The sequence below is a fragment of the Malus sylvestris genome, chromosome 4, assembly GCF_916048215.2.
Source record: "Malus sylvestris chromosome 4, drMalSylv7.2, whole genome shotgun sequence".
Classification (NCBI taxonomy): domain Eukaryota; kingdom Viridiplantae; phylum Streptophyta; class Magnoliopsida; order Rosales; family Rosaceae; genus Malus; species Malus sylvestris.
In genome coordinates this window covers 6,498,068-6,515,352 of record NC_062263.1, presented here as the reverse complement: position 1 = coordinate 6,515,352, position 17,285 = coordinate 6,498,068, and the positions used below count along the sequence as shown (strand labels likewise).

General features: G+C 38.9%; 1 protein-coding gene across 1 annotated transcript; it reads left to right on the top strand.

Moving 5' to 3' along the window:
* Positions 1-15,099: 15,099 nt before the first annotated feature.
* On the top strand, positions 15,100-17,277 carry LOC126619568 (light-harvesting complex-like protein 3 isotype 2, chloroplastic). Its single transcript, XM_050287975.1, has 3 exons — positions 15,100-15,635; positions 16,649-16,786; positions 16,884-17,277. The coding sequence occupies exons 1-3, from the start codon at positions 15,245-15,247 to the stop codon at positions 17,135-17,137; spliced, it is 783 nt and encodes a 260-aa protein (XP_050143932.1). The 5' UTR covers positions 15,100-15,244; the 3' UTR covers positions 17,138-17,277.
* The last annotated feature ends 8 nt before the right edge of the window (positions 17,278-17,285 follow it).

Below are 17,285 nucleotides of genomic sequence, written 5' to 3'. Positions count from 1 at the left end.
TCGCTAAACTCTTGTAACTAAGTTTTCTCAAAGCCGAAGGAGTCATTTGATAAGATGAAAGGAGAATAGGTGTGATATTAGAAAAATGAATCAATGGTGTACTTCACTTTATAATTTCGTGATATCCTAGGTAAAATTTTGGAAATGACACTAGAGATATGCGTCCTCAAAATGTACAATACTACTTCCTTTCTCTACAACACATATTAATAAGTCTTCACAGCTTTCTCGATACTCAATTCGCTATTACAGTGAGAATTCAACGCTTGCTTCAATTCTAATGTTTGTCTGTGAAGGTGATCAGAAAGGTGACTGGTCGAGAATGTTCTGGTTAAGTAGATGGGTAAATGGTTAACACAACTGCGAGTTTACGGTCCTTTTATAAAGCTTGCTCTTAAGTATCCACGATTGTAATTTCTTCGGCTCAGGAAGTCACTGTTAATCAGTCTATCGGTCACGTCACTAACTAACACATTTAAGATATTTTGATATTGTTCGTTGTCCTGAAACTGTGAATCGGCGTTCTGGCACAAAGGTATCACTCCCAAATACTAGCATGTGTCCGATATCAAAAATCATACCACCTGAATATTGGTTGACAACTTCTGGATATTGGATACTATTATCAATTAGTAGTGCCACCGTAGGCTGATTACATGTTAGAGCCTGCTCGGGTGGATGGTTTCGAACGATTGGTAAGGAACTGATCCTAAGAGTTAGTCTCACTGGATCAAGGGAAAATTGATTACTGCTTCTTGAATTTTCTGCTAACCGAAGGTATAATAACTTGTACTCTCATGCCTATACTCATCGAAATGACGAGTACAACATCAAAAGGAATTCTAGGAACTAATGTTGGTTGAACATCCTAAGGTCGGGAGAAGGAATTACTAATAACTTACTTTAGAATGGACTTTAACAAAAATCGATCTTCCTTATAAAGATCTAAAATTATAACTATGCTTAAAAGATTAGTATAGTCGGGGACCAAAGGTGATTGTCCTCCAGATATTCTTTCGTCGAGTGCAACCACTTTAGCAACACATTGTCGTTCAAGACATTTCCAGAGATTTCGACGAAAAGTAAAACTTCGTGGGAATTATGATAGGTGGTATACTAACATATACTGCCAAGGGATCAACTATTTCTGGATTTCCTAACTCGAAAGGTTGGTAATGATGACGAGATAATAGTAGTGGGATTGGTTGATAAATCTATGGTGATACTCAATTACTGGCAAATTAGCCCTGTTTCAGGGCCATCAACTTGTCTCAAATCTACATCTTTCCTTGGCAGGGAATTTCTTCGCTTTAAGTCTAAAGACATTTACCAAAATGATCTTCTACAATGTCGAAATGTCGCCTAACTGCCCAAAATTTAGGAAAGCTAGTACATTTTTCGTGCTTAACAAGGTGGCAATATTCAAAAATTAGGTTCAAGAACAAAGGGTGCGTACATCATATGCGTGATGAATGCAATACAGCCCAAACTTATGCTCTGATAACAAACTGACACACCTTGACTCGGAATTAGGGGTGGGTTCAAAAAACCGAAAACTAAAAAAAATCGGACTGAGGTCGAAAAAAATAGAACCGAAACTGTCAAATCGAACCGAACAGAATTTGGTTGGTTCGGTTTTGATTTTTGAGGTTCGAAAACTGAATTGAACCGAACCAAACCAAAATATATTTAATTATAAAAAAACACAAAAAACAATTATAGCCAAGGAGGTTCAAACCCCTTCCCCTTTTGTTGAGTGCGTTTCCCTTAAACCATTTTGACAGAAGGTTGTTTCTTGGTAATACCATTATCAGTGGCATATTTATACAGATTAATTCCCATCTACCCCGTAGATTAACTCTACCCTACGTAGAGAGTCTCCCATTTTCCCAGTTCGCACAGCCTCTGAACCTCCTCTGAAACTCTCTATCTCTCACTCTCTCAAACTTTTTTTCTCTCTGTCACAAAAGGTTAGTCTTACACTCTCACTTCTCTCTGTTTAATTTTCTATTCTGTTTATCTATTCAAATAGGTTCTGATTGGGTTATGCTACATCTGTGTGCAATATTGCCCCCATTTACGACCGGCACTCTATTCTTCATATCGCCACCGCTAATGGCCAGATTGAGGTGGGTTCTTCATTTGCTTCATTGGGATTTCACCAAATCAATTATTGTTCTGAGTTTTTCTGGATTTTGGGCAAATGGGTTTTCTGGGTTTTTCTGTTTTATTTCTTGTTCTAATTATCTTGTGATTTGTTTGGTCGAAAATTGTTCAGACTCCATTGACGTTGGCTGCAATGCATGGCAAGATCTCTTGCGTCCAAAAGCTTCTTGATGCGGGAGCAAATGCATGTGAAAATCCGAACTTTTTTTTCTTAGATTTGAAAATTTGGTTTTTATTTCCAAATATTAACTATCAATTTGATGTGGGATATTTATTTGGTATTGATGCTTGATTCCCTAAATGGTAGAACCTGCTTGCATACATTGCTTACTATGGCTATCTGACTGCCTTCAAGCTATTGTTTCTACTGCTTATTCGAGTTCTGTTTCTGTTTCCTGGTCAGTTTCCTTTTAGTCCATAGTGGTATGATCCCCTATGTGATTCATCTGGCTATTTCCTTATTGTTGAAGAAGAAGAAGAAGGAAAAAAAAAAAAAAACCAAAACCGGGCCAAAACCGAATCGGAAAAAACCAAACCAAAAAAACCAAAAAATTTTTGCAACGAGTCAAAATTTTGGTTCCATTTCGGTTGTGGCAAAAAACTGAACCGTTTCGTATCGAACCCAGCCTTACCCAGAATGTCCACCTGGGCTCCGAATCGAGTTGTGCTGGCCAACACCAGGAGGGTGACGAAGCCATAAGGTGTAGTGATGTGGAAAATGTGAGTAAATTTAAACCTAAAAGTGCCTAAATGAAAAAGTGCGCTTGTGAGCGGGAATGAACTCATTTCACATGTGATAATAGAGCATAAGTAAAGTACAGTAGAGTAGGTTGAAAATTATACCATCGAAAGTAACCTCCCATACCAAGATTTGCTTAGAACCCTCATCGATACGAAAGCTCAGCTACTAAAACCTGGAGGGGCGAAAAATCTTTTCAAAACGTAATAACCCCTCGCCGTAAAACAAATATAGTTTCCAAATATAGATATTACGTATAGTATGAAAATACTTACCGTAGCCTTCAATATCTCAAGAATTCAATACATCACAATAATTCTTAAATAAACACCTAACGTCCAGTAATCAAATAATCTCACATAACAAATATATCATATTGTGTGCTCATCGACATATGCTGACACACGAGTTCATGCAAATATATTCTGACATGAACAAGACTAAGTGCAATACGCTCTAATACTACAATCACATGAAGACTGGTGTTATGCGCATCACATATAAGTCCTAATTGCCTATAGCAATCTAGGACAAGACTGACACCTACAATGGATCCAAAGTGAGCGTGTGTGCAATTTGAACATACACATGAAAGACTAGCCCTGACCTGGGCGAGTACTAATATTCGTGTAGCAACGAACATAAATAAAATCATACAATGGTAAATTAATAATTTACGTCAACATAATACTATTCACTACTGTAAATATAAATAAGGTATCTCGTAATAATATGCATACTTGTGCATCCTCGTAGGATTCATATTAATCTCACAATTTTCATCATCACGACAATTCTTATAAAGTCAGTTTAATTATGGCATTACTTAGAAAATGCATTATTAATCTATGTATGGAAACTCAAATAATATATATACTATATAAAAGAAAAGGCCCACTCACAGATACTTGCGAGGTTGCAGCCGTTTGAACTAGGAAAGCCGGAGTCTCCAATAGTAATCGCACCATTGGGTTCCTCAACCGTGGCTAGAGTTGGCCAAAAGGGCTTGAAAGTAGCCAAAAAATCTGGAAAGTCTTCCCCATAACGGTTCCTTGTAGGAAGTTTGCGAGCTTGTGCGGAAAATATGGCGGCTTTCCCTGTTACGTTTCTATGCAATGTGCACGAGGTCCAGAGAGTGAAAAAATTGAATGAGAGAATGGAGTGAGTTATTTTGTGGTTGAAACTCGTCAAAACGACGATGGTGGTGGCTCGGTGTTTGCTACTGCACCATCTTGGTGCATCGCAAAAAGACGAGAGAGTAAAAGAGTTTGACGGGGATGAGAGAAAGATTGAGGGAAGAGGGAAGAGAAAGAAAACCCAAGTGGTGGTTTGGTTGACCTCACCGAAAAAGATGGCGAGTTGATGGACCCTAGTGTCACCATTGTTGTTGTAGGGTGAGACACGAGAGAGAAGTGAGGGAGAAGTGAGAGTAACAGAGAGAGAAGATCGAGAGAAGAAAGAGCGTATAAGAGTGGTGGAAAAGATGAAAGATGACAAGAAGATAGTGGAAAGTTTGTGTGGGTGTGGGCCCTATAGGCCAGAAAAATTATAAATAATTAAAATATCCACTCAGAAAATATTAAAATACCCAAAATTCAAATTTCATGAAACACCCTTAAATTTCGTAGTTAGGTAAAATCTTTATTGTATCTCCAAATTCGATTCTGCTTGCGCCTATGCTTTTGTATCGTCGAGTACTTCAAGGCTAAGGTAAAATAATAGCTCATATGCGTACGGAAATGACTATTAACAAAAGTCAACAATCTCGCCTCTAGGGGCATTTTCGTCCATTCACTCATTTAAAATTAATAAAATTGTAAAATTAGGGACGGGTTGTCAAATGTATGAAATTGGGCTGACAAAATTTCAGGTCAAGATCTCAAATTTCAGCCCAAAAGCCAAAATTCAATCCTGATCCGTCTTGAAAAATCGAAAACATTTCGAGAATTCCAAAATTTTGGTTCAGAATCGATATTCGGATTCCTATTTTGGAAAGGGTTAGTTCGGGTTTCGGGATCCCATACTAAACAACCCTAATAGAATCTTGTGATTCGATGAATAAGTTTTCATTTGATGTTGAACTGTGTCCATCAGATTAAGATTATTTTTTGTTTGGTTACTCTTCATCACGATTAAAATAACTTTTATGTACATAGTGAATTCCTTTTTCTTTTATACAAGCGATATTGTGTCCACATGCAATTTTGTAATCTAGCTTTAGACGATTTAAATATTCTTTTTATAGGTGAATTTGGCTATTGTGTGGTCTATTTGGTAGTTCACTAGAGTGTTGAAGGTGAGCTGGTTGAGTTTGTTGGATCTACTGATATATGGTGATTTTGGGATCACAAGATGATTCAGAGCTGAGATGTCCTTCCATGCACAATCCAGATAAAAGCATAATATATTCTTTCATATTTACGTGTAGCACTATATGCAAATGATTTTTATAGAGTTTCTTTTAGTTTCTTACTACTTTTGGGATTATTATTTTGCAGTTTCGGATTTTTATTTGCAAGAACCCTAGCGTTGGAATTATGTTCTTGTTATTTTTATTTTTTTGATAAACTGGAAGTATTATAACCAGGGGAACCAAGAAACGGCAAAGAAACGGCAAACAGAGCAAAAGATATATGAGGTCAGGGCATACATAGACGCCGCCAAACATGGCACAAATGTTGACCCTACCCCACAATGCCAAAAAACTACGGAAGACATGGTAACCCGTCCTTGTTTAAAATTCTTACAAACGAAGATGGGGGTTTTTCAACCCAGACAGAGTTGCACATCTCTGTAGACTAGAACGACGCCACGAAGTCCGCCACTTCATTCCCCAATCTTGGGACCCAAGACTAGGTACATGTGAGTAATGAATTACCAATATCCATTGCCCGAGACAATATGGGGTTCACCTCCCAGTGTGCATTGTCCATACTATCCAATAAACAAGAAATTATATGTTAGCAATCAGATTCCACAACAACCTGGGATAAATTTTCCTGTTGGGCAAGCAAGCATCCCTCCAGAATCGCAATTGCCTCGGCTGCATGAGCACTTCACGTAGCTATCTCCTTTCTTCGAACCGCTAGGCACCTACGCAAATAATCCCTTATCACCACCCCCAACAACACCACGAAAATTACCTGCGTTCCAACTAGCATTCATATTCATTTTTATCATATGTGGGGGTGGAGGGGTCCACGAGCATCGATGCACCTAAGGACGAGAGCTAGGGACATGAGGGATATTGACCAAAGCTTTGGACTTCAAGAACAACTCCACATCACAAACTATGGCATTAATTGTTCGGATAGGGGACAGAGGCTTTCGATTGAAAATTGTCTTGCACCGATTCTTCTAGATATTCCAGCATGTAAATACCACAATTGTAAGGAGAAACCTCTTGTCATCCAAGTTGCCAGAGCACTCCTTAGAAACCATGAGGAAACATGCATCAAGAGTTGTCACTACCTTCCGATCCACCCTGTAGTTTAGCGGTCCTCTAAACCAAACCCGAATAGTCCATGGGCAAAGAAGAATAACATGCTCAACTGATTCCTTATGTTCATTGCATAAATAATAGATGAGGGAGAGGGAACATCTTCTTGTTATGTTCTTTCCTAGTGCAAAAATATGATTAGTATAATGGCACAAGTATGGGTGTCGAACCACAGGAATTGATTGGACCTCTATAAATTACTAACTTTGAAATAACCCTAACTAAAGAATGAAAGTAACCACTTGAGAATATTTTTTGTGCTGTAAACTTAAATAACTTAAAATGCAAGAAGAATGCAGCAACGAATAATATAGTGATGTAGAAACAATGGAGATAAAGCCAGGGATTTGAATTCACCATTACAAAACCAATTCCATGTTTATAAAGTTATGCCGCATTCAACTACCAACCTGTTTCCTGAGTTCATTTAACATATATATGATCAGTTATATGATGTATGGTTTTGATCAAATTCTCCTAATCTGGAACCTAATTGGGATGTTCAACTTCGGTTCCTAATTAAGAGTCTTTAGCATGCAAGAAAACGTTAAAGAACCAAAGAAAATACATGGTAGGATGTTTGCATAGCATTCTCTTCATTCATTCTCATGTCTACCAAGATTAAGCATGATGTTTACTATAATCTTGATTAAATGATCTGTAGTTAACCCTAATGGTGATCAAACATTAAAATCAACAAACAAATTTAACAATAGATTCAGTGAATGAAACAGGAAGCATATTGATGAACTGAATACTTTAACGTAAAAACATGGATCAATTTTGCAAGGCTACATCGAAATCCCTAGCTATGAACTTAGTTACACATCATGTTCACAGAAATTAAAACGAAAATACACAACATGAGTGAAAATAAATTCAGGAGAGAGGAAACCCTTGAAGCAATTCAGATGTTGAACTTCTCTAAGAACAGCCTGTCGGGATGAGTCTTCCATGATGTTGAAGTGTATAGAATGGGTGGAGGTTTGAGTGTGGATGAAAGGAGGGAAAAATAGTGACCGGAGTTGTGAAATTCACTCAGAATTCGTTCAGAATGAAAGGTGTCTGTAAAAGTGGCTAAAAGGCTAGGTTTTATAATGTTAAAGATGTTGTTACAGATTGCCAATACATCCCAGTAATTGGGCATTTAATTCCCACATTTTTTTGCTGTTATTGGTCTTATAAAGAGCCATATTCATCACCATATTCAGTTTCCACTTTTAATTCTTTGTCTGCATCAGCATCTTTATTAAATTCTCCACTTTTAGCACAATTTTGCCTTATTTGTCCTCAACTGAGCTCCAAAATACAATTAGCTACACACTAACACAAAAGAGGGTAAAATACAACTAGTTTAATTCAAAAATATCACAAAGGGACTAGGAATTGATGGTATAAATGTATGAAATATATGAGTTATCACTTCTCTTGAATAGATTCAATTGCGTCACCAATACACCCATCAACCCTCTCCACAAGAAATTTCTAATTTTGGGGGGAGCGTTAATGCCCTATATGCACTTCCACACCGAAGGGTCAGTTGCTCTAGAGGAAGAGAGCCTCCGAGATCTACGTTGTTGGGCTTTATCATGCAACCATCAGTACCCAGACTTAATGGAGTACACACCTCGTTTATCAATCGGCCAAATCAACCTATCCATGCACCTGGGATTTCCCACCTAAGTTAAGGAGATGGCCGCACACTCTACCTTCGGGATAATGCCACCAATGGAATCCCACTTCTAGCCATAGGAATCTGGCTGAATAATGGAGGAGACCCGTTGATTTGTCAACATGGAAACTTCGGGAATAGGAGTGGGATGACCAATAGGGATATTCGGGATCCATCTATCAACGCAAAGTCGTGTTTGATCCCCACTCATAATCTTCTAGTGGGCTAATTTCAATAGCAAATCTCTCCCCTCCAATAAACTAGACTAAGCCCACGAGGCTCTACCGCATTTTTTTGCTTCTAAAAACGATATATTGGGAAATTAGCGGTCCGTTAAAACCCTGGCCCAAGGAGAGTTGGGGAGGGCGATGTTGAACTCCCTCAGATTCCAAAAACCCAATCCCCCAACTTTAGCAGATCCCAACATATCCCAATTGACCCAGTGAATGCGTCGTTCCTTTTCTTTCTAGCCTTTCCAGAACCTGGCAATAGCTGCATCAATATCTCTGCACAAATTTTTCGAAAGTTTGAATACATTCATAGGGTAAGTCGGCACAGCTTGTGCGACCGCCTGAATCAAGGTCTCCTTTCCAAATTGTGATAAAAATTGTTGCTTCCACCAGATGATTTTCGTCATAATTCAATTCTTTACATATGCAAGAGCATTCCTTTTTTATCTTCCCCATATAGTCAGGATGCCAAGATAACTCCTGGGATCCTCCACATTCGGCATATGAAGGATGTCACAAAGTTCTTCATAGATCGTCGGTGGAGTTTTTGTACTGAAGTAGACAGTGGACTTTTGAAGGCTTACTTCTTTCCCCGAAGCATGGCAATAGGCATTTAGGAGCTTAACAATATTGATGTAGTTTGTCTTTGTAGCCTTTAAAAATATCAAAGTATCATCAGCAAAAATAAGGTGGGATAAACATGGTCCATTTCCACTAACTTGTATTCCTTCAATAAAGCCCATCTCCGAAGCATTCTGAATGATCAACGATAAGACCTTGCTAACAATCAGAAATAGATAGGGTGACATTGACCGATTTAGGATGAGAAGCTTTCGGTATTAATACAATGTGAGTCGAATTAAGATCTCTTGTTTTGGTTTCATTAAGAATAAGCCCAGCTGCTAGACCCCGAACTTCCGACGAAATGATCTCCTAGAAAGATTGAAAAAAAAACACCCTTAACCCCATCAAGTCCGAGCACTTTCAAGCCTCCCATCTAAAAAACAACATTCTGCATCTCCTCATCATCATTTGGCATTGTCAGATTTTTGTTCATTTCCGTCGTAACAACTGGTTTCACATAGTCCAGGAGGGACCCCAAATCAAGCTGACTATTAGTAGTGAATAAGTTCATGAAATGATCATCCACCGTACATCTGATACCTTGTTCATCCTTCATCCACTGACTATTGGCATTCTTAATTTTTGCAATCATATTTTGTCTCCTTCTTTGAATAGTACATTGATGAAAAAAGGAAGTATTGGAGTCACCGGCTTGTAACCACCTGATCCGAGATCTTTGTTGCCAATACAGTTCCTCTTGTGCCTTCAGCATGTGAACGTGTGCTGATGTATCCTTTATTTGCTCCATATTTGCCTCCCAATCCATTTGGAGATCCCTGAGTTTTGTTATGAGATTCGCAATTTCCAGCCTTCTAGCTTTAAACTTGTCTCTACTCCACTCCACTAGATTTTTTTTTACAAGTTTCTGGTTTTCTTCTCCATTTGTATCCTCATCACCCATCCACTAGAGTCTCCCAACTTCTTTCCACCATTTCCCTGTAGCCTTCCTCTTTAACCCAGAAAGCTTCAAAGCGTAATGAGGGTTTCCCACGTGGCCTGGCATGATTAGTTGAAACAATCAGGGGCAATGATTAGACCCCCGGACTGTCTCATGGATGACATTCATGTAAGGCCAGAGCTCCTGCCAATGGCCATTAACCAAGCCTCTGTCTAATCTTTCTTGAACCAGTTGGTTATTCTGAGTGCCCCTCCACGTGAATCTCAGACAGCTAAATCCCAAATCAATTAGAACCAAATTTGACATGAAGTCCTATAGATATCGAGGCCTCGAGTGTGATCCTTCACATCCTCCCAATTTCTCAAAATCCCGGAGGTATTCATTTAAGTCTCCCCCATAAAACCAAGGTTGGTCCGAAGGTTGTAGCACAACCATAACCTATTTCCAAAAGTCCTCATTCTCAGCCCTATAAGGGTTCCCATACATCAACAAAGCTTGAATCCAATCACAAACCCCTATAATTCTTATCTCTGTGTGGATCAAATTTTTTGAAGAGAGTTTCTCATTCACCTCCACAAGATCATTCCACCAAAGGCTTAATCCCCCTGCGGCACCATTAGGCGGAACGTCAAAGCCTTTATTGAAGCCCATTCGCCGTCTGAGTCCTTCTATTATATGGTTTTTCATTTTTGTTTATGATAGAAAACCCATAAAAGGGTCTGTGTTTCCTTATGAACCCATGTAGAGCTCGAATCATCATGTCCGACCCAAGACCACAACAGTTATATAGGAGGTATATCATGGTGATTCTGTTGTTGTCCTAGGCCAGCCGCCACCGCCACCGCCATCGCCTTGGGGTGATTTCCCCTTCTTCCTAGTTATAATAGGGTCAGACTCCTCTCCTTCATTTCATTCGGTTGATGTCCATACTTCATCATGTCGAACAAGTACCTCCTGGAGGTCTTTTTCATCAAATGGCTTCTGTTGCCCACCCATTCCATTAGTCTGATTTCCTACACTGCTTTTACGCTCTCTCCCGCTACCCTTGGATATCCTTGGCACTCATTCTTTTGTTTTGTTTTTGTTAGTGATTGACATGCATCAGTGATCATGCTTTCACCGATTCTTTTCAATCCCAAGCCCTCGTCAAGTTTCTCGATTTGTTTTTTACCTGCAATGTCCTGGGTGCTTTGTGCCTCAGTGGTAAAGGTTGAGCTCTGCTGGGGCAATGGATCACTTTAATTCCTTCCAATCATAAATGTGTTTTGCCGTCCTACTTGGGTGCCCCTAAATTTGCTGCTATGTCATATTGGCATGCTTTGTGTTTCACCTCCCAACTCTTGGATTACAACCCCGTTAGATTAGGCTACATTATCCATTCTGAATATGTGCATTACATGCTTTTACCTCACCCCACTTCCTTCAATTATTTGTTTAAGCCCATGTGGGGTTATTTCCCCAACGGGCATGTGGTAAGCTCCATTCTGAGATGTAAACCTGCTATTTTCATCTGTGGAAATATGAGGAGCATACCTCGTGCTTTGAACTTGCCCATGCATCTGGTGAAGATTGCTGAACCTACTAGGCACTAGGGTACTTTGCCCAGGCCTTTCCTCGCACGTGTGATTTCCCTTCCTCTGAGCATTGGTTCTTAGCATAGGTCTAGCCATTCCTAGATGTCGACGTTCAATGGACTATGTCCTTCTCTGTCGTGATTCCTTTTGTTCCTCCATGATCATTTTTACTTTAGTTTATTCCTCATACACCACACCACCTCCCCTGCTTTACTCAGAGGAGCATTCCATGTCCGAGTGACCGATTCTCCCACATTTATAGCAGAAGTTTTGTAGGCGTTCAAAGTTAAATTCTATTCAGGTGTCTCTATCTTTAACCCTGGGAAGCCAACACCTAGCCACCAACAGGTTTTTAGTATATTTTGACTTGCAAGAATCCTCTTGCTTTAGCCAGATCCTCCATTACAATGAAATCTCCCACCTCCCCAGCAAGTCTTTTGGCATTCTCCTCCATACTTAAAAACAAGGGTACCCCTTTCATTTGTACCCAAAAGGGGACCATCTGTGCTAGAACTTCATCTACAGCCAAATAGCTAGGCCATCTCTTAACCGAGAAGTTTTGTTTCACAACAACCCATGGAACCTGGTTCAGAATTCGAGAGGTTGTCTCTTCATCCTTAACAATGATGATGAATGTGTAATGCTTCACCCAGTTAATCGTGACATCTCCCAAATCTTTCCATACACTTCAGAGTAGACATGTAAACGGGTGAGGTTTACTGGGTTTGAGTCGGATTCAACCCAACAAGTCACACGAACCCAACCCATTAAGTTAGCGGGTCATTCGTTTCAACCCGTTTGACCCGTTAACCCTTTTTCTTTTTTTTTTCTTTTTTTTCTTTTTTTTTTTAACATTTCATCCAAATCAATTATAGCCCGTTCGTGAGTATCCTCAAAGATTTCCTTGAGCTTGAGGCACTCTTTGGTCTATGCATTCAAGATGACCGCGGCGAAGACGATGGGGAGCAAACCCGGCATTTTGTTTTGCTTCAGTAGGATTGAGGGCTTCGAGAGCCTCGAGGTGGAGAGTAATGATCATCTTAACTCTTAAGCCTGTGAATTGCTGAGCCAGAGGCTCCATGGCTGTCTCTCTCTGTTCTTTTGTGTTGTTTTGCTTGTAGTGTGGCTTTTGAGGAAGTTGAAAGCATAATTTGCACAACAAAAGTAAAAAATGAAAGAAGAGGTGGAAGGGAATCGGAGCTTACCAGAGAGAGAGTGGTGGAGTTCAGTAAAAAAATTTAGGGAAGAAGATGAGGGAGATAACCAGAGCTAGAAGGGAATGAGCACACCGATCTCTCAGGGAGCAATGGCATGCGCAAGAGAGAGTGGAGAGGGACTAAGGGTTTTCTATTAGGACTATTAAAATTACATATAACGGGTGAAACGGATTTCACTGGATCACCTAAAATGATCCGTTATTTAACTAGTTGATCCATTAACCACCTAACCCGTTTATCACTCATCCGAAAACTAATTGTAAAGGATCAGGTCAGGTCGGGTTGAAAATGCCAGGTTTACAGAGGATGTCCCATTTGTTGAGCTGTTGGTCCGCCAGTACCGCACCGACCATCTTCGCTCCTTGTTCCATGGTCGATAACTCAAGAGATCTTTCCAACCGTACCGCTAATTCATCCCCCGCCGTTTGTGCCATCACTGTAGATTCTCTTCTGATTTTTGCTTCCCACCAACCCAGATCTTCCAAAAGAATTAACTTTTTGTACCCCCAACAACCCATCTGCAAAGTCTGGATATTTAACAGATGGTTAAAATTCTTGAATCCTAGACACAAGCATAGCCAGAGAACAGATCTGAAGGCCAGGAACACGAGTAATTTTGGAATATTGGCCCTCTTGTCTTGGGTTCCTTTGTTGTAACCAGATCAGGAATTAAATGCTTCTCTTCCGGTAGTTAGCTGTCTTGTCGAAGGGGTTGGGTTGGGTTCCCTGGTAGTTTTGGCTGTCTTTCCCCCAATAAATTCGCCACTAAACACTCCTACCCAGAGAATAACTCAGTTCAGAGTGGTTGAGGTATGTCCCTAGGTAATCAATTTTCAGATTGGAATATGGAAACTGGAAGGGCTAAGCTCTTAGACCTGACTCAGATTGGAAATTGATTAGGAAAGTATAAAGACGGGGTAGCTCTCTGGTAGAGAGAAAGCTCGCACAGCGGAGAGAATTGAAATCTTATATTTGCCCTTGTCATAAATGAACTATGTCGATCTCTTGGAAAAAAAAAAAATACCGACAACAATCAAGCAAATTCATTTGCAAAAGAAAAAAAATTTGACCTACCAAATGGAGATATTTTAAGATTGAAAGCGATTTTCTTGTTTGTATATATCATATAAATTCATCTGCAAAATAACAAGAGGAGCTTGGCTCCTTAAGGTTGAGGAGTAGTTCCTCCTCTCCAATTTATTTATGGAAAATTTTATTTCAAACCATATAATCTCACGACAAACTCAACTTAAATTTAAAATGTGAATGGTCAATTTTACCCTATTGTATAATTACCATCAAATACAAAATGAAATCAGAGATCAAACTAAAATTTATCAATAAACTCACTAATTAATATACCCACTTCCGGTTCCATTGACAACTGAGGGCCTAAGTTAATTATTATTACTAGTGTATGTGTATGTATAAAATGTTTTTGAGTCCTATAATTCATGCAGATTTGAATTACTGTGGCTAAAACCCAAGTGATGCCTAAGAATATGGATTTACAGATTACAATTCCACCACCCAATACACCTATCTTAAAACCGAGGTAAAAACTTGAGATTAAGGCATTTAAAAAACGCTGCTGCATTTGTTTATGAAGCGGCAATTCAGATAAAGCACACAAGGATTAAAACCAACTCGATTTCTATTGTAAGAGAAATAAGCATATTGGTTTAACATTTCAATCTCAAATAAGCACAAAAACACCGTAACATATGAGTTAATTACTTCATCTAATCTTGTCTGCTCACATAATCCAAATTACTTGTTTGACCAATTCATCAAACACGACTCCATATATGTATGGACATTACACTCTCAATCAACGAGTTGTGGAAAACAAGTTGTAGAACACTGATTTTAGATTTTTATTTTTAAAATGGGTGTAAAAATAAATTTGCATATTATATTAGGTTTGTGAGAGTAGTTTAGGTAGCAAAATTGGGTTTAAAGAGATATTGATAATTTAATTAAAAACTATATGGCTGTAAAGAATAAGTTGGGTGTAGAAAAAGATTATATGAGTTTAAATAAAATTTCCTTTTATTTATTTAGTGATTGATTTGATTCACAAATTTTTGTGTTTATAATCGTGATCAGTTATCGTATAGTCAACCAACAATAACAAAAAGGTAGACAATTTATAATAGTGTTACCAAATTCGTTCATTTGTTTTTGTATAGTTTGTTAGTTTTTTTTTTTGTTTTTTGAAATGAAAGTTTGATGGTTAAATGATCTTATATTTTATATTTTTTTGTAGAAATAATTTTAATAGAATAATTTATAACATTAACGCTCCAACTATAAAGCTAAAATTTCATAAATCGGTCACAAAATAAAATATAAAAAAATTCATTCTCAAAGCGAAGTTAATTTCATTAAACAATCCAACAAGGTGAAAGCTCCGATCTCGTGGCATCCACAATTTACAACACTTTTCCACTTGTACTTAAAAATAAAATAAAAACCTGCAAAAAATACAAAACCTGCCCATTTGGATTTTGGGCAATTCCAAGGCTGAGGAGCGAGTGAGGATAGCCAAGAAAGAAAAACCACCATGTTCTGAGTAGCAGCAACCAAATCCCCCTTTCCTTTTGCCGCAAATCAATCAGAACAATGTCCATTTCCATGGCCTTGTTTTCTCCCACAACCCATCTCCCAACCCTCGCTCCTTCCTCCTCATCACACTTCAAACCCCTCCTGACCCACAAGCCTTATCTCTCTCTCAGACCCAAGAACCTCCTCAGAGCCTCGGCTGAGAATGGAGTTGGAAGCTCAGCTGCCACTACCGTGGAGCCCAAAGCAGAGCCCGATGTCCCGGAACCCGGCGCCAAGGCGGTTCCCTTGAAGAGTGAGAGCTCTGCTGGGGCTAACGGGTCAGCTGGACCAGCTGAGGAGGTGACTGTGGGGAATTTGTTTGAAGATGGGAGATGGGTCAATGGGACTTGGGATTTGAAGCAGTTTGAGAAAAGTGGCAAAACTGACTGGGATGCTGTTATTGATGCTGGTATGGCTTCTGCGTTTCTTTCCTTTTGTTCTGTAATTGTCTTATTCTTTAATTGTTCCTTGTTTAGCTCTTGCAACTGTTTGATTTGGCGGCAGATTTTTATTTTTTACATTGATTATTTTTTTCCATATTAAACTTTGAGATTAAGTTTTCAACTTTTTCCCCTGCTCTATAAGGAACATTGAATTGGACTTGAAGTATTGGGTGAGGGGGAAGCATGATTATGCTGGATTGAGAATGTTTGTGTAGACAGGGGGGAATATCTGCTGAATTTGCAATACACAAGTGGTTTAATCTGATTTCTGAACTTGCATGTTAATTTTCGAGCTAAACTCATGGGTTTTCCTCCCCAAATGTTAACTTAGATGAAGAAATTTCTATGAAGTTGCCAAGAAACTGAATTGGCTTTGTCTTAGTGCTTGTCGAAATCCTTTTTCTCAGACTGTTCTATTTACCTTGATCCTCAAACTTGTGCTGCTTCATTTTCTTATGTTGGTCTTGGTGTTCATAGATGGTTGTGTGCTCACTTTGCACTCATTCCCTTGTTTCTCAACCAATACATGTTTTCGGGCTTCATTTGGGCATCGGAAACTGTAAGGAAAAGAAATCGTTCACTTCAGAATTTGGGTGTTATTTCTTCAGGATTTACACATTCCTTGTTCTAAAGAGTTCTTAGACACTAAGCATGACCCAAATTTCTATAATAGCTTTATATTATTTGAGAATAAGATCTTCTATCCAAGTCTTTTGTTGATCCTGTTTGCAGTAGAGCATCAATTTCCGCCTCAATGAATAGGATTGAATGAACATCTCTTCGATGTTTGTGCACCCTTGTATTTACCTAAACAATTTTGTGAATTTCCGAGGTTTCAGTTTACGAAGAAGAAAAACAGCCAAGATGAATCTGTGATTCATTTTGAAGTATTCCTTTGACAAATAACCTGTTATCTGAACTTGTTATATTTCCTGATAATTCAGAAAATACATGATTTCTAATGCATCACCATTTTCAGAGGCCAGGAGGAGAAAATGGCTCCAGGACAACCCGGAATCATCCAGTAATGAGAACCCTGTGTTTTTTGACACCTCCATTGTACCTTGGTGGGCATGGATAAAGAGATACCATTTACCTGAAGCTGAACTACTTAACGGTCTGTTCGGATCCACTTATTTTAACTCAAGTGTAATGAAGGAAGAGGACATACTCTAAACTAACATACTTTCTGTAATTTTATGAGTTTCCTGCAGGTCGTGCTGCTATGATAGGTTTTTTCATGGCGTATTTTGTTGATAGCTTGACTGGAGTTGGCCTAGTTGACCAAATGGGCAATTTCTTCTGCAAAACATTATTGTTTGTAGCTGTAGGGGGAGTGCTTCTGATCCGCAAGAACGAGGATGTTGAAAACCTAAAGAAACTACTCGAAGAGACGACGTTTTATGATAAGCAATGGCAAGCAACCTGGCAGGACGAGACGCCGGATAGCAGTAGCAAGAATAAGTAGTTGAATTGTTGATGTTGAGTTTGGACTTTTGAATTTGGGTTGTCTTCTTCTTTATTCCTTCGGGATTCTATGTAATTTATATGTGCTAGTGGATAATGAAGATTCGGTGTTCAAGCACTGTATTATGGTCCCGTTTGTTAGTACCTGT

Coding starts and splice junctions, on each gene's coding strand:
- LOC126619568 (XM_050287975.1), top strand. CDS start 15,245: ATGTCCATTTCCATGGCCTTGTTTTCTCCCACAACCCATCTCCCAACC. Junction 15,636..16,648: donor GGATGCTGTTATTGATGCTG/GTATGGCTTCTG, acceptor CACCATTTTCAG/AGGCCAGGAGGAGAAAATGG. Junction 16,787..16,883: donor TGAAGCTGAACTACTTAACG/GTCTGTTCGGAT, acceptor AGTTTCCTGCAG/GTCGTGCTGCTATGATAGGT.